This window comes from Crotalus tigris, unplaced genomic scaffold (genome assembly GCF_016545835.1).
Source record: "Crotalus tigris isolate CLP2741 ecotype Arizona unplaced genomic scaffold, ASM1654583v1 scf7180000017628.32516253702:7417878, whole genome shotgun sequence".
In the NCBI taxonomy this organism is placed as follows: Eukaryota; Metazoa; Chordata; class Lepidosauria; order Squamata; family Viperidae; genus Crotalus; species Crotalus tigris.
Window position 1 is genome coordinate 6,615,479 of NW_024096523.1, and position 22,648 is coordinate 6,638,126.

General features: G+C 43.1%; 1 protein-coding gene across 6 annotated transcripts in view; it reads left to right on the forward strand.

Moving 5' to 3' along the window:
- Positions 1-22,648, forward strand: part of PTPRU (protein tyrosine phosphatase receptor type U) — a 691,901-nt gene that overhangs the window by 480,938 nt on the left and 188,315 nt on the right. For all 6 annotated transcript variants that reach the window (XM_039334369.1, XM_039334366.1, XM_039334364.1 and 3 more), the window contains 2 exons: positions 13,056-13,165; positions 15,199-15,400. In XM_039334369.1, coding sequence (XP_039190303.1) covers positions 13,056-13,165; positions 15,199-15,400 — 312 coding nt within the window. The remainder of the gene's footprint in view (positions 1-13,055; positions 13,166-15,198; positions 15,401-22,648) is intronic.

Consider the following 22,648-nt stretch of genomic DNA (forward strand, 5'->3'; position numbering starts at 1 on the left):
GTATCTTACTACCTTCTCAGTGTTTCCTGTTAAAGAATTCATCTTTCCCATCCTTTCTTCCTTTTCTCCTTGCTTCAGAATAAGTGCAAAAACATGATCTGACCAAGATGATTCTTGTAGGGGATGGTTGACCTTTCCATCTGAAGGCCTGATTTGAATTAAAATGCTAAAAAAAAATGATTCATTTGTTGTAATAGTTTACTTTTGAGGAAGGTGTACTTCAAATGGGAGAACCTTGAACTTTATTGGAGCTGAAGCAGGGGAAAAAATTATGTTAGAATCATGATTGCTCCCCCTAGATTAGAAAAGACATAAAATTTAACTATGAACAATGTCCTTAAGGTAAGATGAGGTTGATCCTCAGCTAATTAATCTGTGCAAATGCCTTTCTTGTGGCTTGTGCTAAACTTTAAACCTTTAAAGCCTAGAAATCTAAACAAACAAAACAAGAACAAAGAAATCATAGTTTATAACTAGCTAACCTTCTGCTTGCTTGTGGTAGGCAAAATATAGATCTCAACATGGCCCTGGGAGCTTAATGCCCTACTAATGATTACAATATAAAGAGAAGAATAGCTTTAATGGGAATATTATTCTCCTTGTGACCCTGCCACCCTTCCTCCATCAACTCCAAACTATAGATTCAGAAAAGTGCTGCTAAGAGCAGTGAGTTATATGTCTTTTGATTTCCACATTTTGCTACTTGTTTGTTTTTTAGTTCAGTTACTTTGTTCCTTCTGTATGAAGGGTAATAGGGTTGCTTTCCCCTTCTAAGCTGAACGTAAATACCAAGTTCTGCCTAAAATTAGAGGGTGCAGTAAAGCTTGCCTGGCAGATGATATTTTTCATGCGGAGCCTTCTCTGCAAAATGATTGCCTGCTCCGTTTGTCTTTAATGACATCCTTGAAATTGGGGGCTGAGAGGGAACGTTTCTCTGTTAAATCAATATATCTGAAGTATATCTTCAGTTATATCTGTTGTCTGAGACGTTGTCTGTTATGATTATTATTGTGGGTTGCCAATAATAAGTGAGGGAGGGGGCAAGGTGCTTTCATAGTCCAGCCAAATTGCATAAGATTGCATATTTACACTAGGACCCCATCCAGAGAATCAGAATAGCTAGTTGCAAACATCCCCTGATAGAGTCTGGCTTGTTTGTGCAGTCATAAAGCTAGGTGCTGGTACATAACATCTAAGAGAAATTCGAAAGAGGAGATAACTTGGTTAATGTCCCTTGAAATCACTGCCTGGCTTGAAGTCCCCAATACAGCAAGAAGCAATGATGTTCATGGTTTCAGTGTTTTCCCAGACATCCCCCCTGGTGCTCAGCTCTATATCCATCTGACTTTTTATTCTTCACAATACAATGGAAGTGAGAAAGAAATTATACAAAGGGCTGATGGGTCTGCCTGTCCATTGATAGAATAATCCTTCTAAAATCAAACATCTTTGAACCAGATTTGATGATGTTAAAGAACCTAGTAAAAGACTGAGATTCAGAATTGAACAGATCTGGCTTGGAACTGAGGGTGGGAAGAGAGGGAGAGAGGGAGGGAAGGAGGGAGGGAGGGAGGGAGGGAGGGAGGAAGGAAGGAAGGAAGGAAGGAAGGAAGGAAGGAAGGAAGGAAGGAAGGAATTTTGAAGAGGATCAATACACAAAAAATGCTGAATGTTGCCAATTGCTCCATTAAAAAACTAGAACAGTTTGGATACAGTTTGTGCTCTGGGCTTCTCAGTGCTCACATACACAGCACAAGGGATAACAGAAATACAGATATGCAATATAGCAGCTGGCTGTACGGAGGAAAATAGAGATGACCCCAATGACCATGTCCAGTAAAGAAGTTTGAAAAAATTCCCAAGGCCACATTTGGCGTGCTTTTGCATTTCATATTTTATTTAAAAGCTCTTTTAATTAATCATAAATAAAAAAATAAATAAGGAAGTTAGCATGCTGAATAGAATAGAATAGAATAGAATATTCTTTATTGGCCAAGTGTGATTGGACACACAAGGAATTTGTGTCTGGTGCATAAACTCATATCTACCAGTGTATTTCGTATAAATAATAATGCAGAATCTTTAGGCCTGACTTCCCATAATATTAACCAATTTAAGTTCTTTGTCCTGTAGCTTCTGAGAACTGTAAATACAGGGGAAGGTGCATCATAAAAGAAAAAAAAAATACTACCTTGAGTGTAATCTGGAAGGGTTGAAACAGTTCTATAGCATACACTTCCCTAGTTTCTTCTTATAGGACTCAAAACATTTTTAAAATGATGAATAGAGATGAAGCATAAAATGTAGATATTTCAGGATTCTGTAATATAAATGCTTCATTTTATTAAAACCTCAACTTGGGGATAATTATTTTGCTGTTGCTCAGGTCGTGATAATCTAGCAATTATTTAGGCATACCCTTTGACCATAACACTATATCATGCTAGTTGATCCAATTGGAATAGCAGGACCAGAGATTGAGCATTGAAAATATATCTTGTTACTTTTCAGCTACTGAAAAGTTCTGTTATCTTCCCTCTCAATCTTCCATAGCTTCTCTTTTGCTTTTAGTTAGTACGGTAGGTTGGTTGCCTTGGTATATGCAAAATGGAATTAAGCAGTTCCTATAAAATATACATGAGCAAGAATTGCCTGCACATCCACCAGACATATATTTGTCTGAGTGCTAATTTGCGGAGGATTGAGGGGCTTCTATCTGGTGTAATCAGTCCATAGTGCTCAGGATTATGCAAACACATTCAGGTAATGGAACGGTGTGATTTTTCCTTTGGCTGTTAACATTTCTGTTCTCAACATGTTCCTTCTAATTTGATGTGAAAGTTCCACTCCTCAGTTTAGGATGAGTATTCTGAAGTTGATGTGTTACAGTTCTTAGAGTGTTAAGAGAGATCAGAGAGGCCTTGACATTTCTGAGTGTTGATATTCACAAGATTTTCTTGGGCAGATTCTTTTCTTAACAACAGCTTGAGCAGGAGGACAAACTCAGAGAAAAACGTTTGGGTCAGAAAGAGAGCTGACTTTTTTTTCTTAGGGCCTTGAGGAAAGAATGGATGATGCAGAAAACTGTGATTGAAAATCTACCTTCTGGTTTCCTAAATAAAGCTGATGTTATTTTTTCTCATATTCTTGCAACCATACTGTTAAATCCTTCGTTCGTGTGTGAATGATGAAGACACATGGTGACACGTAACAAACACTTTATTCTCTTTCTTCAACACCCAAGCACAGAACAAAAGACATGCATGCCTTTTATATGGTCAGAATCCAGACAATGCTAACCAATAGGAACTTAGCGTTTTCGCACCTTGCACATGCACACATGGCTGGCGCCGCTCAGTCTGGTCCCGGGCAGCTTTTAGGATGCCCGGGGCCATTTGCAACATTTCTGGGCCTGCTGAGTTTCCTCAACAGGCCCAGGACACAACGCCCCTCCCCCTAGATAGAACACACACACTTCCAATTTCTTTTACAATCATAATAATAAAATAATATATAAGGAAAGAAAAAATAATAATATTCCTGCTCACACGCAGGCAACATACTTTTAAAATAATAAGATTCTCTAAACAACCCAGCCCTTAAGGTGGACCTCCTGTGTCTATCTACTACCCCACATAGGTCCAACTCCTAACCTAGACTGGTGAGATTTCCTTGTGCTGACAGGAACCTCACATATTTACCTAGGTGCTTAGGAGGGGCCTTAGCTCTTTGTGACCTACGCAAGGTCAGGGAGGGTGCCTGGCCTGTCAGCTCACCTGCCCAGCTAGGCAGACCAAGACTTACACTTAAGGGTGCCTGGCCTACTGGGCCATCTGGTGGGCTCGCTAGACCAGGATTTTTATGCACAAATTTTGCAGGTGACCCCTGGTGAGGAGTACTGGCAGAGTTGCCAAGGCTCTTCCCAGGCTCCGTTACAGCAACTGAAATTCCCAAACCCTCTGGAGTGGCTGAGGACTCCCCAATTACCCTGGATGGCTCCAGGGAACTTAGTCCCTCAAGTCCGCGACCAGTCTCGGACGTGACCTGCGTTGCAGGAGTGCCCCAATGCTCCCAGTCCCTGTGGCTGCGGTGCCAGAATCAGGAGCCACATCTATGGCAAATTCCTCCTCAGGAGAATTCCTGTTTGGAGCTCTTGTGGATACGCTGGCCACCCCTTGGGATGAATTCCTCTTGGGAGCAATTACTGATGCGCTGGACTCTCTGTTCGGCATAATATCTGAATTGTGAGGATGCCATTGCTCCTCCCCTGTGAAATCCCTAGCGACCTGCGGTACTTCCCAGGAACAGTGAGGCTGGGTCTCAAAATGCTGACCTGAAGTGTGACGTAGTTCCTGGGCCTCCTCCCCCCCCGAGACTGGATGCAGGGGCAGAATCCACAGAGGACAACTGCCAGCGCAGTTGATCGATGTGGCGCCACAGGACGTGGCCCTCTTCCAAGGTCACTTCGTATGATAGAGGTCCAGAGATCTTACAGATGACAGCAGGAACCCAGAGATGTCCAGGACCATAATTCCTAGCCCAGACCAGATCGCCCACCTGAAGTCTCCGGGGAGCCCGTGTCTGTGACACCTGAGAAGACACCCGGTTGGGATGCAATCTGTCTAACTTCATGATGAGGCGGCGGCCCCAGTGGAGTTCAGCTGGGCTCTTCCCAGTGCCAGTGCAAGGTGTGGTGCGGTGTGCAAGAAGGAAATCTGCTAACCTGTGATGCCAGTTACCGTAAGTCAGTTTCTTGAGGGCATCTTTGGTGGTGCGCACCATTCTCTCTGCCAGTCCGTTGGAAGATGGATGGAAGGGAGCAGAAGTCGCATGCTGGATCAGATTGGCCTGAAGAAAAGCCTGGAACTCAAAAGAGGTAAATTGAGGGGCATTATTTGAAACCAGGACATCTGGAAGTCCGTGTGATGCAAAAATTCCTCTCAACACCTGGATGGTCCTGGCAGTAGTAGTGGAGGAAACAGGAACAACCACTAGCCATTTGGAATGGCTATCAACAACAGCTAGGAAGAATTGCCCCTGAAAGGGCCCAGCATAATCTATATGCACTCGTGTCCATGGGATTTGAGTTTCCTCCCACCTATGTACTGGGGCCTGAGGCATTTCAGGCCGGGACTGTTGGCGCACTTGGCACCCGTGCACCTGGGCCTCGATGGCTTTATCGAGCCCAGGCCACCAAAGATAGCTGTCCCTCATGCAGAGAGAGCAAGACTCTAGACCTCAATGAGGCTGGGATTACTACCCTGCTACCCCATAACAGGCAACCCTTGAAAGTGAAAAACTCATGCTTCTTGTGCCAGAAGCTTTGGAACTCAATATCTGGGCACTTGTCAGGCCATCCTGACAACACCCAAGTCAGCACGCGTGTAAGTGTCTGATCGGTAGCAGTTTCTGCAGCCACGTCTCTAGCATTTATGGGAGATTTAGGTAACTCCTGAATGGAAAGAATATTAATGGCAGGATCAGGGTCTGCCTCGACCTGTTTCAGAGGTCATCTGCTTAGGCCATCTGCATGACCCATCTCTTTTCCAGGTTTGTGAAGTAGAGTGTAGTCATATGCTGACGGGAAAATGGACCATCTCAGCATACAAGGAGAAATGATATGTGGTGTCTGTTTGTTAGTGGTAAACAAACCCAGCAGAGGCTTATGGTCTGTATAGACCATGAAGTGGCGGCCATATAAGAAATCATGGAATTTCTTTATGCCAGCCACTATGGCCAAGGGTTCTCTGTCAATCTGAGCGTAATTTCGCTCTGTAGATGACAGAGTCCTTGAGTAATAGGCCACAGGGACTTGTGTCCCATCAGCCTTCAGATAGCTAAGTACTGCTCCCACCCCAGGAGGAGATGCATCACATGCGATGCAAACAGGCAATTGCTCATTGAAATGCATTAAAACAGCATTTGAAGTGAGCAAGGCCTTAACCTCATTGAAACTCCTGTCATGGACTTTGGTCCACTGCCATGGAGCCTGCTTGTCTAAGAGCCTGTGTAAAGGCTCTGCCAGTGCAGCCTTATGTGGGAGAAATGCATGGTGAAAATTTAAGAGCCCCAAGAAGGCTTGCAGCTCATTCTTGGATTTGTGGCTTGGGGCCTGCTGAATAGCTTGCAATTTGGATTCAGCAAGGTGAATGCCTTGGGCCTCAATCCTGAAACCTAAGAAGTCAGTGGAAGTGACTCCTATCTTGCATTTATCCTACTTTTCGAAAACGAATCAAGACAGACTCTCTGCTAAATTTTGAGATGATTCCCCAGCAATGAGGACGTCATCGAAGTAGGGACAGACCCCAGGAATATCTCGAAGTGTGTTCTCCATGACACTTTGGAATATGCCAGGGGCTACATTTACCCCAAATTGCAGTCTTTTGACCTTAAAGGCCCCCCTGTGAGTTACAATAGTCTGGGCCTCTGCAGATGCCTCATCAACAGGTAGCTGTTGATAGGCCTGTGCCAGGTCAAGTTTCGCAAAAATGCCCCCCCCCCTTGAGGGAGGCCAGAATGTGGCTTACAATAGGCACTGGATAAGCACGCTGTTGCAACATCTTATTCAGTATGCACTTATAGTCTGCACATATACGGATTTCCCCATTAGCCTTTAGAGGCGTTACTATGGGGGTTTCCCATGGACTAGAATCCACAGGTTCTAAAATACCCTGCTGGAGCAATTTGTCCAGCTCAGCATCTATCTTACCCTTGAGGGCAAAAGGTACCCTCCTAGGCTTGACCCGGATGGGTGTGATGGTTGTGTCTAACCGTAGCGCAATGGGAGGCCCCTTGTAGGATCCTAGCTCTGAACTAAACACATCTGTAAACTCCTTGCAAACCTCTGCAAGGCCCAGCGTTTGCAAGTTGTGCAGCCCAGTTACTTGGATTCCCAGAGCTTCGAACCAATCGAGTCCAATAAGACTCATATGTTCACCCCTAACGACCACCACATCCAAGAAACCTTCAAAATCCTTACGCTGTACCTTGAGGGTGGCCTCCCTCTTCACACAGACCTTAGAATTTTGAAAATCAGTGAGTATTAAATTCAATGGCCTGAGTTTAACTCGAAGGCCACTACTGCTGCAAATCCTTTTGAAGGTATTAATTGAAATAATTGAAAGAGCGGACCCTGTGTCCAACTCCATCGATAAAGGAACTCCTTGCAACCTCATGTTAATGCGAAGTTTCTTTTTAAGGGCGTGTGTGTCCATGTCCTTAGAATACTCCTGCGCGATGCGCAGAAGCCCACCCTGTTTTGGCTGGGGACCCGGTATCTTTCTGAAGCAATTCTTCCCGAGGTTGGACCTTCTGGTGACCCAAGCAGATGGAGGCAATGTGGCCTTGGCTGCCACATGCTCTGCAAATGGTGGAGCGAAACCTGCAGTCAGCTCGCTTGTGACGTCCTCCACACCCGAAGCACTGAAGAGATGCTGGGGCCTTGTCTGGACGCTCCTTTGGCCTTCTCTCAGCTGGCTGGTGAAGTCTGTCCACCTCCGCTTCTGATCCTTCTCGAGTGTCCTCTTGATGGACGGTAGCTGTGGCTGGAGGGTTCCTGGTGAGCCGCAAAGCCTTCACATCCTCGCCTGCTGCTTCCTCAGCTGCCACCTCTTGTAATGCGTCTTGGAAGGAGACATCTTCTTTTGCAAAAATCTTCTGTTGTAAGTCTTTGCTTCTTAAACCACATACGAAGTGATCTTGCGGCCTCTCTTCCAGATCCTTGAACTCACAAGGCCTGGCTGCTTGCCTTAAGGCAGCAATAAAGTCCGCAGCAGATTCACCCGGCCTCTGGTCTCTCTGCTTGAACGCGTGCCTCCAAGCAATTATGGATAACTTTGGCTGGAAGTGTTCCTTCAACATCTTTTTCAAGTCAGCGTATGTTACTGACTCCAGAGGTGCAGGGACCACCAGATTTTCTGCAATGTCAAAAGCTTCTTGTCCACAGGCATACAAAAGAGTTGCTGCCTTCAGGCCATCTTCTCTTATCTGATTTACTCTGAAGCAGTTCTCCACCCATGCTACGTAGGAATTCCATCTCTCTGGGTGGGAGACATCAAAATCAGTCAAGCGGCCAATCTTCAACATCGTAAAGTTTACGACCTTCACCAATTGCCTCTTCTGCAAGCTGATGTTTGGAAAAGGGTCCTTTAGCCGAGCTCACCCTCAGCGATGCTGTACTGGCAGGCTGAGACATTGATGCAGACGCCGTCTTCCCCCTCGTCAGGACTTCCTGGGTACGTCTTTAAATCTTTTTCTTAAGCTTGCAGAGGATCCCATCTTCATTGCCAGTGTTAAATCCTTCGTTCGCGTGCGAATGATGAAGACACATGGTGACACATAACAGACACTTTATTCTCTTTCTTCAACACCCAAGCATAGAACAAAAGACACACATGCCTTTTATATGGTCAGAACCTAGACAGTGCTAACCAATAGGAACTTAGCGTTTTCGCACCTTGCACATGCGCACACGGCTGGTGCCACTCAGTCTGGTCCTGGGCAGCTTTTAGGATGCCCGGGACCATTTGCAACATTTCTGAGCCTGCTGAGTTTCCTCAACAGGCCCAGGACACAACACATACATTTTAGATTTTGAAATTTATTGAGATGTAAACATCTTGAGTGGCCTAGTTCAGGGGTCCCCAACTCACAATCTGTGGACTGGTATTGGTTCGTGGCCTGTTAGGAACAGGTCCACGCAAGTGGTGGGCGAGCAAGTGAAGCTTCCTCTACAGAAGCACAGGATCTAGGTTGCATGTGAAACCAGCCCCCCCCACCCAATCCGTGGAAAAATTATCTTCTATGAAACTGGTCCCTGGTGCCAGAAAGATTGGAGACTGCTGGCCTAATGAGTAAAGAAACTGGGCTCCCACTCGGAAAGTTGAGAATTCAATCCCAGGTAGTGGCAGATGTTTCTCTCCAAGGCACAAAGAAAAAAATACCTGCTGTGAACTTCATGTGGTGTCAGGAAGGACATCCGGCTAGTAAATGCTCAGCTTACAGAGTTGTAAAAAGGGAGATTTTTATTGAGAAGGAAATGTAAAGGTTTTTCTTTTCTTGTGATCTATCCTCTTGCGAATCCCATGCCTCTTCTTCCCTATCTGAAGAAACCCTATATGAGCCATTCTGTCCTGATAACCCACCCATAGGATATATTTAAAATTGTAAGATGTCAGAGAGGCTCCTAATTCCCAGAAGATGATCTTTGCTTGGTTACCTTTTGGAAAGGGAGTCCAAGAATGTCATAGCCCACCCATGAAAATTTCACCAATATATTCACCATTGTGGGAATAGAACCTGAAATATTGATAGACGAGAATATTGGTAGCTCAGTATAGAACTGTGGAATCCTTGGTGCTCTGTGAGCTTGGTGGTTTTCTTTCAGACATTTCATTACCAAACATCAGCGCTGGACCTGATGATATTATTGTTAAGATGGGCAGCTATAAAAATTGATTAAGTAATTTATTTTGGATTAAACTGAATGAGAATAGTAGGGGGAACTCCTCTCACTCAAAGGTATTGTTTAGATAGCCCTAAGGTAAAACAAAGAGTAAAAAAGTTCAAAGATCTTCGTGCAGTCCTTTTCACTGTTTCTTATGGGTTTGTTTCCCATAAATGTTTCCAATTTAAACAGGCTCTTGTTGAAGTATGTTCTATTGATTTTGATTGAATTAATTTTCAAGTAAGACCACTAAAAGGTTACAACCTTCTTTTAATTTCCATTTATGAACCACTTATATTTTGAGTAGGAGCATGTGGGTTATGTTGCTCTTTCCCTAGAGGAGGCTAAGTTATTTTCCTTTCTTCTTCCTCTTCTTCTTCTTCTTCTTCTTCTTCTTCTTCTTCTTCTTCTTCTTCTTCTTCTTCTTCTTCTTCTTCTTCTTCTTCTTCTTCTTCTTCTTCTTCTTCTTCTTCTTCTTCTTCTTCTTCTTCTTCTTCTTCTTCTTCTTCTTCTTCTTCTTCTTCTTCTTCTTCTTCTTCTTCTTCTTCTTCTTCTAGCTGCTGAAGATGGTAATATGCCATTGAATTTTTGATGGTTAATGTTGCTTTTATATGTTTAGCATATAGCTTTGCTCACCTGGCTGAGTTCCAGTTTTGTTTTTCTTATTCTGATGTATGATTATTCTTATTATTTTTGTATGAACATTACCTTCAGGGGGCATTCCAAACATGTATTAAATAAACAAATGATCCATGCATAGTTTTAAATGATCTTTTGCTTAGAAGATCTCAAAAGTCCAATAACAGAAATGGGGGATTGAATAAGCCATCTATTTGGAAGATGCAGATTTTCCTATTACACTCTCAGCAATGTCTGGGCCCCACTTGATTTAATGATATGAAAAGAAAATCGTCATACAGTTTTGCCAGGTTGAAATGGCAGAATCCGCCTGATATTCCATTGCAATAATTATAATGCCCTGAGCACATTGCCATAATAGCTAAGTTCCAAAGTAGTATACAAACAGATTATACTTGGGAAAGAAGCAAACTAAAAATACAAGTAGTTTTCAACTTACAAGAGTTTGTTTAGTGACTGTTCAAAGTGAAAATGGCACTGAAAATGTGACATGACCAATTTTCACACTTATGACCGTTGTAGCATCCCCATGGTCACATGATTAACATTCAGATGCTTGACAACTGGTTCATATTTATGATGGTTGCAGTGTCCCGGGGTCATGTGATCACCTTTTGTGAACTTCTGACAAGCAAAGTGTCAGAATCCAATTATATTTCATTTCTAGCTACCTACTCTGGAAAAAATCCATTTCTTACTCTCTCTGGATTCTGTCATAAAACGAAAAAGGAGGAGGATAAGCAAAGGAGTTTTATTGCTCTCACTTCCTTCATTAAACTACAAAGGATTGGATGTTGATTCTCATCAAGAGGACTGACTATCACAATATGGCCATCCCCTTTCATCTAATCTCTCTGAAGTCTCCCTTTTGCCGGCAGTGAGGGAAAAGGGGGGGGGGAATAATGTAACGCCTGGGATCTGGGAAAAGATGAGGATGAGTGATCGTCACTCAGAAGAACTGTGGGGTGGGACTGCTTGGGAACATTTTAAAACATTAAAGGATGGGAGAGAATTCCCCAGATCCTGTCTAGAATGCCTGCAATCATTTTCTCTTAATAAAGATGCCTGTTGGAAGAGATATTCCAAGAGTTCTGTCTTCTTAAGATGTAAAGTGAGGTGGGTCCTTACACAAAGTCAATGAGGAAGCCAGATTCACTTAACAACCTTGTCCCTAATTCAACAATTGCAGTGATTCCCTTAATAAATGTGGCAAGAAAAGTCATAAAATGGGACAAAACCCATTTAACAACTGTCTCGCTTAGCAACCTACATTCTGGGCTCAATTGTGGTCATAGGTTGAGGACTAACTATGTGTGAATTCAGGAAAGTTGTGTACAACAGTGTTATGCTTTGCATGGAAATTGATGGATGGATCTGGCTTGCAAGATTGTCTAATTCACAAATTGTGACTTTAAGGTGGCTAACATAGGATAGAAAGCACAAAGCAAAAATATTGAAATAAATATAAAAACGCAAAGACCCAGTATGAATTAGGACACACTGCAATGTGATCATTTCCTCAACAATCCTCTTTAAAAAAGGAATGGTAGTATGGTGAAAATTATCCAGCATAGTTCCTTAAGGAGAGGATGGATTTCTGCCTCTTTAAGAGCAGTGGAAACTCAACTCCTCCCTAATATGTACAGATAATCCTCAACTTACAACCATTCATTTAGTAGCCATCCCCATGGTCAAGTGATCAAAATTTGGACGCTTGGAAACTGGCATGTATTTATGATGATTGCAGGGTCCTGGGGTCATGTGATCATATTTTGTGACCCTCTGATTAGCAAAGTCCATGGGGAAGCCAGATTCTCTTAATAATCATGTGATTAACTTAACAAATACAGTGATTTGCTTAACAACTGTGGCAGGAAAGGTGGTAAAATTAGACAAAACTCACTTAACTCTCTTTTTTAGGAACGTAAAATTTGGGCTCAATTGTGTTCAATTGTGCATGCGTTAGAAAAAAACTGAATGAAGAAACACATCAGATTAGCATCAGTAAACATTGGGAAAGTTTGTGGAGGTTCTAAGTCATCCAGGTCATGATTGTTCCAAAGATGCTTTTTCAAAAGGCAACTGGACATTCTTTGTTTTCCTTGAAGATGTTTCGCTTCTCATCCAAGAAGCTTTCTCAGTTCTGACTGATGAATTGAACTGAAGAAGCTTCTTGGATAAGAAGCGAAATGTCTTCAAGAAAAACAAAGAATGTCCAGTTGCCCTTTGAAAAAGCACCTTTCGGACGATTGGGAAAGTTTGCATTAAAGCTATACCTCTAATGGGAAGTGTCATATACAAGTATGTGACATTTTAGTTATTTTTTAAAGACGTTAAAAACAATGGAATGGAAGAATTGAATGCACATGATTTAGACAGTCATCAGTGTTAAATTGATATGCATATCTTTCTGTGTCCAAAACCTTGCAAAACCTCTGGTTGAAGATATGAGAGTATCTAAATGTGAAAAAAATGTTATACGCTCAGTTCTGTACAATGAAGTTGAAAATCCACTCTCCATGGCTACGCTTTTTTATGTTTTTAAGAAATTTTATTGTTTTTAAATTGGAATTTTTCTATTGTTTTGCTGCTTTTATATTGCTTTTAATGGCTTGTGAGTGGATCAGAATCATATATTTGAGTGGGTGGCTGTATAAATTGATATAATGCATAAATCAATAAGAATGAACACAGAAAATGCATTTCCAAAATTCATTTTCTGCTTGTTCATGAAAAATATGAAAAAGGCATAGATTTGGAGGCTTGGATTCAAGACAAGTAAATAGCCCTCACTTAGGTAAGCTAGGAGGCAATTTTGAACATCCCTAGGATTGGCTTAAGGTTCTTTTCATGATGTTCCTAATTTTAGTTTCATTTGATGTTCCTTCATTGCTTGTTGATTTTAGGAGCAAGAAATGTGTTCTGATTCTCCCCCCCCCCTCTTTCTCTCGCTTCTATCTACTCATTTAAGTCCCTGGAGGCATAGCTTCAGAGTCCCTCACATTTACCCCCCTGGAGGACATGATTTTTCTGAAATGGGAGGAGCCAGTGGAACCAAATGGTCTCATAACACAATATGAGGTATGCCATAAGATCATTTTGGGGAAGTCAATATTGTGCCTGTTTTCTCCTTATCTCGCTTATCCTTCTGCCAAAGTCAGAAAAAAAAGGTCCTGTTAATGCATTAATTGACATTTTCTATGAAGATGAACAATAGCCTTGAACTATAAGTGAATTCTTGCTTAGAGATGTCACATGCATATGCTATAACAATGATGATCTCCGGAGAGACACTCCATTCTAAATGAAAGGTAAGACAGAATGCCAGTTTTAATAGGATGCAACTAACTTGGGTACAAATATGTATCTTACATTCCAGGTTAGTAAAGTATAGACTGAAGTAATGTTGGATATGGTTATTACCTGGATAGCCAAATCAACAGAAAATCCCAAGGAAGTTAATGCCAAAGCACTTTTGTATTGTGGCCGAGCATCAGAAGTCAAGCTTAAATTGAATTTACATTGATAAAAATTGTCTACATATTGGGGCACCAATTTAGTTAAATATTTTATTTTGTGTTAATGGGTAGACAAATGAAATATTGCAGCCCTCTTTCTTTTGTTCTTTTATCAAGTGGTCTTTCTGAAGAATTGTGAACCAATTTGTGATCAGAAGCAATGCTTCATCAGTTTTGTTTTCACCAGCTGTCATTGCTCATTTCAGCCTGTTAAAACAACAACAACAAATATAACACAATCAAACCTCTTATCCAAGCATCATCAATATTCAACATACCCAAGTAATGGCATCAATAGAGGATTACCATGCCAAATTATACTCATTGAAGAACTTGAAAAAGACCTAGACTTCCATATTTCCCATCTACTTGCCACACTCCTTTGGAATTCTGGGAGTTGTAGTTCCCATGTACCTGAAGGATGTCTGGCTGCTCAGTCTTTGATGCGGGTAGCCATTTATGATGAATGTTTCCTGAATGTTGAGCTTCAGAAATGTCAGGTGCGGAAGACCAAGTCTACACATGAAGATTCAATTAAACTGATTTATAAAACCCTACGGACAGGAATTTTTTGATAAGGGTCAATGGTACTCAAGGGGGATTAGATTTAGTTCTCTTGTGGGCACGTAGAAATTTTAGGCTGATCTCCCTTTTTTACACCAGCCCCAGATTTTGCCATTCCTTCTCATAAAAAGGATCCCTTAAGCTGTAATGCCAGGTAGGGACCTGGGAGGGTGGGCAGAAACTGACTTTCAGTTTCAAGGACTTGCACAATGATTGGGCTGGGCTTTGTCTGTCAGACAAGTGCAGCAATAATTGATTGGCTTTTCTGTATTCTCAGCCAGGCGCCAAACAGAGAGTGTTTTCTTTGCTTCATTATTGTTGGTGGGATAGTTTTTGAATAGGTCTATCTCTGCGTGTGTTTTGGCTTTTCCCAAATGCAGCCAGGCAAAACCTCCCTTCCCTCATTCGGCTTTTTATCCCATGCCTTTGCCCTCTCTGGCATCAACAAAAATTATTGGAGCGTGGAAACTGCCCACTGAGAAAGCTTGATGCTTATCTGCACAGCTCTTCCCTGCCAGGCTGAAGGCTGCCTATCGAAGAACTGACATAGGCTCTATTGTAATTCTGGAAGCTTCCCCCGCTCTTTCTTTAATAGTCTTGAAGATTAAGGACAATTTTATAGTTCTTTCCAAGCCTATTGTCTCGATGGCAGAATGCAAGCTGTTTTCCTGACTATATCCTAAAGTTCTCTCTAGCTCTTGCTTTAATGAGCAGTCAGCTTGGCTGAGAGCCACTTTGGGTCCTATGCAGATTCTTGCCTTTGATGGAATATTCCCCTCTATCAAATAATAACCTGCCCGGTAGAAAAATCATCATTAGGAAGAAGAATGCTAGGTTAACTTTGCCCCGGTCTTGTTTGTTTTCTGTATGCAAAGATTGTTCATACTGTATTGCAGTATCTGGTCATGGTTGAAGCAATGTCTGAAACATACAGTTTATGTAAGGGGGAGGCTATATAAATTAAACAAGCAGATAAATACATCCCGATCCCTACATTCTGATGATGTCTTAAAGTATATCATTTTATCCTAGATCAGCTACCAGAGCATTGAATCCTTTGACCCAGCAGTCAATGTGCCTGGCCCACGACGCACCGTCTCCAAGCTCCGAAATGAAACTTATCATGTTTTCTCCAACCTTCATCCTGGGACAACCTACCTTTTTTCAGTAAGAGCACGAACTGGCAAGGGCTTTGGTCAAACTGCTCTGACTGAGATCACCACCAACATCTCAGGTAGGTTGGGAGAAGAGAAATGCATTCGTTTTCTGCAGCATGTTGGTCTCATTCAGAATCAAGGAGTGTTTGAGTGTAATTGCTCAGTACTAAAAATATCCCTTATGATGATCTGGAATGGCTTCAAAGGTAGGAGATAGGATTTCTAGATGAAGTTTTCAGATGAAAGCATTTGTATTCTCACTTTCCTAATTACACTCAACACCCTCCATGGCTGCTCTCACTTCTAATCTGGAAAAAAAAAACCATGGGAAGTGTTCCCTTAGAATGTATGAAACATGAGATCCAAGCTGGCTACAGAGCACAGCAAAGATACTTGTGCTGTGAAAATATAGCCTTAAGACCCATCCTTGGAGATTTCATCCTAAATACATACAAATACACCCATGAGAATTACAACAAGATATTCTCCCCTTATGGGGTGGGGGGTGAAGGAAAGAATACAAAACAGTCTCTTTTTTTCTCTTCAAGTTAAAAGTAAACCATTTTTAAAAACTGAGAAGAAATTTGTCATCAGAATATAGTTTTTTTTATGTGTTCTTGCAATACTGGTGCTTCACCATATGGCTTCCATCTGATACTTGGCATTTTAGTGAGGATTGTACTGAAAAACAATATTTTCACACTGTATAATCTATACAAGGGTTTCCCAGTGTGGCAATGTTTAAGACATGTGGACTTCAACTCCCAGAATTCCCCAACCAACATGACTGCTAGGGAATTCTGGGAGTCGAAGTCCACATGTCTTAAACGTTGCCATGGTTGGAAATATATTATGAGTATGTTATATTGTATGCAAAAAAAATGGGAGCTACCAATGTGGTATACATTGGCTCCTATAAGTTTTCATCTTTCTCAGGATTGATATCTTTAGCCGTTTCACTGTGAGTCCTGACTGTTGTTAAATGTTTATGCTCCAATCTTGATCCCACTGAAATTTCACCCACCAAATGATAGTCCTTTCAGATGTCCATCAACACACAAAACCTCTTCCTCATTACTATTGCTCTTAATACCTTTCCAAATAACTAAAATAGATTCAGATAGCTCTTCCTCTCTTGGATGCCATTTACACTTATCTGATTGCAGTTAAACAATGCATTTCAGCATTGAGATGTGAAAGAGTAGGTTGAGAGATGGGAAAGATTCATTATCTCTTCTAGCTTGTTATTTTTCCCTGTTCAATTTTATCCCTGTTGGAAGGAATTTTCACAGTGACACCAGCGCATAGAAGTCCCTTCTCTGGAAATAAGGAAGCGAGGGATGGGTGGGGGACAGACTTAAAACTGTGCAGAAGACTGCAATGAGTAGTGAACTTTCTTGAAGGGTTTCTCTTAAACAGCAACACTGAAAGTTTGTGAGAGCTCCATAAATAGTAATTTATTACGAGGCAGGTTAAGGGCCTAGCACAGGTTTCAAGGTGAAAAAAATTGGAAAGTTCTACATCTAGGTTAACATCACATGAATATTTATGTATGTTTCATGATCACATGAAGTACTGCACTGGTAAGATCACACTCGGAACACTATATCCAGTTTTGGTCACCACAATATAAAGTGCAGAGAAGAGCAACAAAGAGAATTACGGGGCTGGGGGCTAAAATGTATGAAAATGGTTGCTGGAACTGGGTATGTTAATTTAATGAAGAAAAGGACTAGGGTGACATGATAACAGTCTTCCAATATTTGAGGGGCTGCCAAAAAGAAGAGGGGGATAACCTGTTCTTCAAAGCACCTGAGGATAAAATAAGAAGTAATGGATGGAAACTTATTAAAGAGAAATCCAATCTAAATAAAGAAGAAATTTCCTGATAATGAGAACAATTAATCAATGGAACGGGTTGCTTCCAGCAATTGTGGGTACTCCATCACTGGAGGTTTTCAAGAAGAGATTGGACAGCCATTTGTCTGGAATGGTATGGGGTCTCTTGCTTTAGCAGTGGATTGGTCTATAAGACCTCCAAAGTCCCTTCCAATTCTGTTATTCTGTAATTCTGTAACAGAGCATACAGAAGATCCACTTCATTGACCAAAAGATAATGTCACATCAACAACATCTAACTAGAGAAAGAGTAGTTTACCAGCAAGCCAGTCCTCTTTTGATTGCTTCAAAGGAAGCTTAGGATTCAAAATTGCTTCTCTTGAGTAAGGTCTCAGGCTATCAGCTATATAAAATGTCTTGGGTTTCTTTGAATTTATGCCTGTAATCTATTTTGGGAGGGTGCAATAATCTGGAACCATAATGCATCTAATCAGGGTTTAAGGATGTGCAGTTCACAATAAATCTGTTCCATTTTGCAGTCTCTGTGGATAGGGCAGTCTTTCCATCTGCTGGGTATTTGATAGATTGTTATTTTATTTGCAACTCTCACTGCTCTACAACATTTTTGAGAGAGAGCAGTGGGGATTGGGGAAATGGCTATGATGGTGAAAAAAGCCTGATATGTTGGATAGCTGAATATATTCTCAGTAAAGCATTTTTTTTCTCAGTTTCACTTTTCCTAAGCAATGGTAAAAATGCATATTTTTATTCCAGGTAATACTATCAGAAACACCTTTTTTTTAAAAAAAAATGTCCCGTATTGTTCAGCGAAAGATGCATACTTGTGTGTTGCATTTAACATCAATCTCTGTGATACGGCTATGGTGCTTGTTGTGTCCTGAGCCTGCAAAAGCAGGCTCAGGACGTTGCTTTGGTTCCGGGCATTCCAAAAGCTGCCCGGGACCAGCTGAGAGGCGCATGCCATTGTGTCCAGGGCACAATTGTTGCCATTGTGTCCGGGGCTCTGGGCAGATAAAGAGAGGCCTGTGTGCCGTTGCTCATTGTTGTGGTTTTGCTGTTAAATGAATAAAGAGCTGTTAACTGCACAATGAGTCTTCATCATTTGCCCACGATCAAAGGACTTAACACTGGCGATGAAGGTGGGAAGATTTACAAGCTGAAGAAAGAAAAGCTGTAAAGACTTACCCAAGAAGTCCTGAAGAGGGGAAGACGGCATTGGAATCAGCGTCCCAGCCTGCCAGTATAGCGTCGCTGGAGGGTGAGCTCGGCTGAAAAAAACCCTTTCCCCAATAGAAATTGTAGAGGAGTGAGTGGTGAAGGTTGTAAATACAGGATGGCAAAGATTGGTCGTTTATCTGAATTTGATGTCTCACACCCAGAGAGATGGGAATCCTACATTGCCAGGGTGGAGAATTACTTCAGGGTAAACCAGATTAGAGAAGATGGCTTGAAATCTGCAACCCTGTTTTGTGTCTGTGGCCAGGAAACTTTTGAAATTGCAGAGAACCTGGTGGCCCCTGCACCTCTGGAGTCAGTAACGTATACTGACTTGAAGAAACTGCTAAAGGAACATTTCCAACCCAAGTTGTCTGTTATTGCACGGAGACACATGTTTGAGCAAAGGGACCAGAGGGCAGGTGAATCTGCTAAGGACTTTATTGCAGCCTTGAGGAAAGCAGCCAGACCGTGTGAGTTCAAGGATTTGGAAGAGAGGCTGCGAGATTGCTTTGTATGCGGTCTAAGGAACAGAGACTTACAGCAGAAGATTTTTGCAAAAGAAGATGTCTCTTTCCAAGATGCTCTACGAGAGATGACAGCTGAGGAAGCAGCAGGGGGGCAGTAAAGACTTTGCGGCCCACCAGGAGCCCTCCAGAGACAGCCACTGTCCACCAAGAGGACGCTCGAGATGGTTCAGAAGCAGATCCTGAAGAAGAGGTGGATAGGCTTTATCAGACAGATGAAAGGAAGCAGAAGGAACGTCCAGACAAGGCTCCAGCTGCTCTCCAATACTTTGGGTGTGGAGGATGCCACAAGTGAGCTGACTGCAGGTTCCACTCCGCCATTTGCAGAGCATGTGGCAGGCAAGGCCACATTGCATCCATCTGTTTGGGTCGCCGAAAGGTCCAACCATGTGAAGAATTGCGTCTGAAAGATACCAGGGTCCCCAGCCAACATAGGGTGGTTTCTGCACATCGTGCAGGAATATTTTAAGGACAGGCACACATAAAGCCCTAAAGAAGAAACTGTCCATTAAAGTAAGGTTGCAAGGGGTTCCTTTATCCATGGAGTTGGACACTGGGTCCACTCTCTCCATTATTTCAATTAACACATTCAAAAGAATTTGCAACAGCAGCGGCCTTCGAGCCAAACTCAGGCCATCCAATATAATACTCACAGATTTTCAGAATTCTAGGGTGTGTGTTAAGGGGGACGCCACCTTTAAGGTACAGCACAAGGATTTTGAAGGTCCCCTAGATGTGGTGGTTGTTGGGGGTGAATGCATGAGTCTTATTGGACTCGATTGGTTCGAGGCTCTGGGAATCCAGGTTACTGGGCTGCATCATTTGTAAACGGTGAGCCTGGCAGAAGTCTGCGAGGAGTTTACAGATGTGTTTAGTTCAGAGCTTGGATCCTAAAGGGGCCTCCAGTTGCACTATGGCTAGACCCAGCCATCACGCTCATCAGGGTTAAGCCTAGGAGGGTACCTTTCGCCCTCAAAGGCAAGATTGATGCTGAACTGGACAAATTGCTCCAGCAGGGCATTTTAGAACCTATAGACTCAAGTCCATGGGAAACCCCCATAGTAACACCTCTAACGGCTAATGGGGACATACGTATATGTGCAGACTACAAGTGTACACTGAACAAGGCGCTGCAGCAGCACGCTTATCCAGTGCCTGTAGTAAGTCACATCCTGGCCTCCCTCGGGGGGGGGGGGGCGCATTTTTGCGAAGCTTGACTTGGCACAAGCCTATCAACAGTTACTTGTTGATGAGGCCGCTGCTGAAGCCCAGACTATTGTAACTCATAGAGGAGCCTTCAAGGTCAAGAGACTGCAATTTGGAGTAAATGTAGCCCCTGGCATATTCCAGAGTGTCATGGAGAGTACACTTAGGGGTATTCCTGGAGTCTGTCCCTATTTTGATGATGTCCTGATTGCTGGAGAGTCATCTCAAAATTTAGCAGAGAGATTAAGGGTTGTCTTGCTTCGTTTTCGAAGAGCAGGCCTTAAGTTAAAAAAGGACAACTGTCAGATAGGAGTCACTTCTACTGACTTCTTAGGATTCAGGATAGATGCTCAAGGTATTCACCCTGCAGAATCTAAGTTGCAAGCTATCCAGCAGGCCCCAAACCCTAAGTCTAAAAGCGAGCTGCAAGCCTTCTTGGGGCTATTAAACTTTTACCATGTATTTCTCCCACATAAAGCTGCAGTAGCAGAGCCTTTACACAGGCTCTTAGACAAGCAGGCCTCTTGGCAGTGGACCAAAGTCCACAAAAAGAGTTTCAATGAGGTTAAAGCCTTGCTCACGTCTAATGCAGTTTTAATGCATTTCAATGAGCAACTATCTGTTTGCATTGCCTGCGATGCATCTCCTTATGGGGTGGGAGCTGTACTTAGTCATCTGAAGGATGATGGGACTCAGGTCCCTGTGACCTATTATTCAAGGACTCTGTCTTCTGCAGAGCGTAATTACGCTCAAACTGACAGAGAAGCATTGACTATAGTGGCGGGCATTAAGAAATTTCATGATTTCTTATATGGCCGCCATTTAATGGTCTATACTGACCATAAGCCTCTGCTGGGGTTGTTTACCACTAACAAACAGACTCCACATATCCTTTCTCCTCACATGCTGAGATGGTCCATTTTCCTGTCAGCATATGACTATACATTGGTTCACAAACCGAAAAAGGAAATGGGTCATGCTGATGGCCTGATCAGATTGCCCTTGAACAAATTGGAGCCTGATCCTGCTCCAGCCATTAATATTCTGTCCATTCAGGAATTGCCTGAGTCTCCCTTCAATGCTAGGGATGTGGCTGTAGAAACTGCCACTGATCACACGCTTACACGCGTGCTGACATGGGTGTTGTCAGGATAGCCTGACAAGTGCCCTGATGCTGAGTTCCAAAGCTTCTGGCACAAGAAGCATGAGTTGTCTACTTTCAAGGGATGCCTCATTGAGGTCTAGAATCTTGGTCTCTCTGCATGAGGGACATCCTGGCATAGTCAGGATGAAAGCACTTGCACGCAGCCATCTTTGGTGGCCTGGGCTCGATAAAGCCATCGAGGCCCAGGTGCATGGGTGCCAAGTGTGCCAACAGTCCCGGCCTGAAATGCCTCAGGCCCCAGTACATAGGTGGGAGGAGATTCAAACCCCGTGGTCTAGGGTGCATATAGATTACGCTGGGCCCTTTCAGGGGCAATTCTTCCTGGTTGTTGTTGATAGCCACTCCAAGTGGCTAGAGGTTGTTCCTGTTTCTTCCACTACTACTGCCAAGACCATCCAGGTGTTGAGAGGAATTTTTGCATCACATGGCCTTCCAGATGTTCTGGTTTCAGATAACGGTCCTCAATTTACCTCTTCTGAGTTCCAGGCTTTTCTTCAGGCCATCCTGATCCGGCATGCAACTTCTGCTCCCTTCCATCCATCCTCCAACGGATTAGCAGAGAGAATGGTGCGCACCACCAAAGATGCCCTCAAGAAACTGACTTACGGTAACTGGCATCACATGTTAGAAGATTTTCTTCTTGCACATCACACCACACCATGCACTGCCACAGGGAAGAGCCCTACTGAACTCCGCTGGGGTCGCCACCTCTTTACTAAACTGGACAGGTTGCACCCAGACAGGATGGCTTCACAGGTGTCACAACCTCAGGCACCTAGGAGACTCCAAGTGGGCGATCCAATCTGGGCACGGAACTATGGACCTGGTCATCTCTGGGTAACAGCTGTGGTCTGCAAGGTACCTGGGCTGTTGTCATATGAAGTGACCTTGGGAGACGGCCGCGTTCTTTGCAGGCACATAGACCAGCTGTGTTGGAGACTGGACTCTCACCCTTCCGCTCCTGGCTCTGCTCTCGGGGGGGGGGGGAAGAGGATCATAATATGCATTCTGGGGATCAGTTTCACAGGTCTTCACTAGCTGCTGCTGAGGCCATAGATGTTTCATCACAAGGTTCCGCAAGTGCTCAGAACAGGAATTCAAAGGATAGGGGGTCATCCCACGCATCCACAATTACTCCAGACAGGGAGTCACACCGAGGATATCCACATTATTCACACATGACAGATAGGGAGACTGACCGGGAGTATCCACACAACTCACAAACTGCAAGAGAACAAGAAATACAACAGAGGGGATGGCCCAATTCCGCAATTGCTCCCAGAAGGAGGTCAACAGGGAAAGGGATAGCCAGAGAGGCAACTCCTGACTCTGGCACTTCCGGCAGTGCTTGG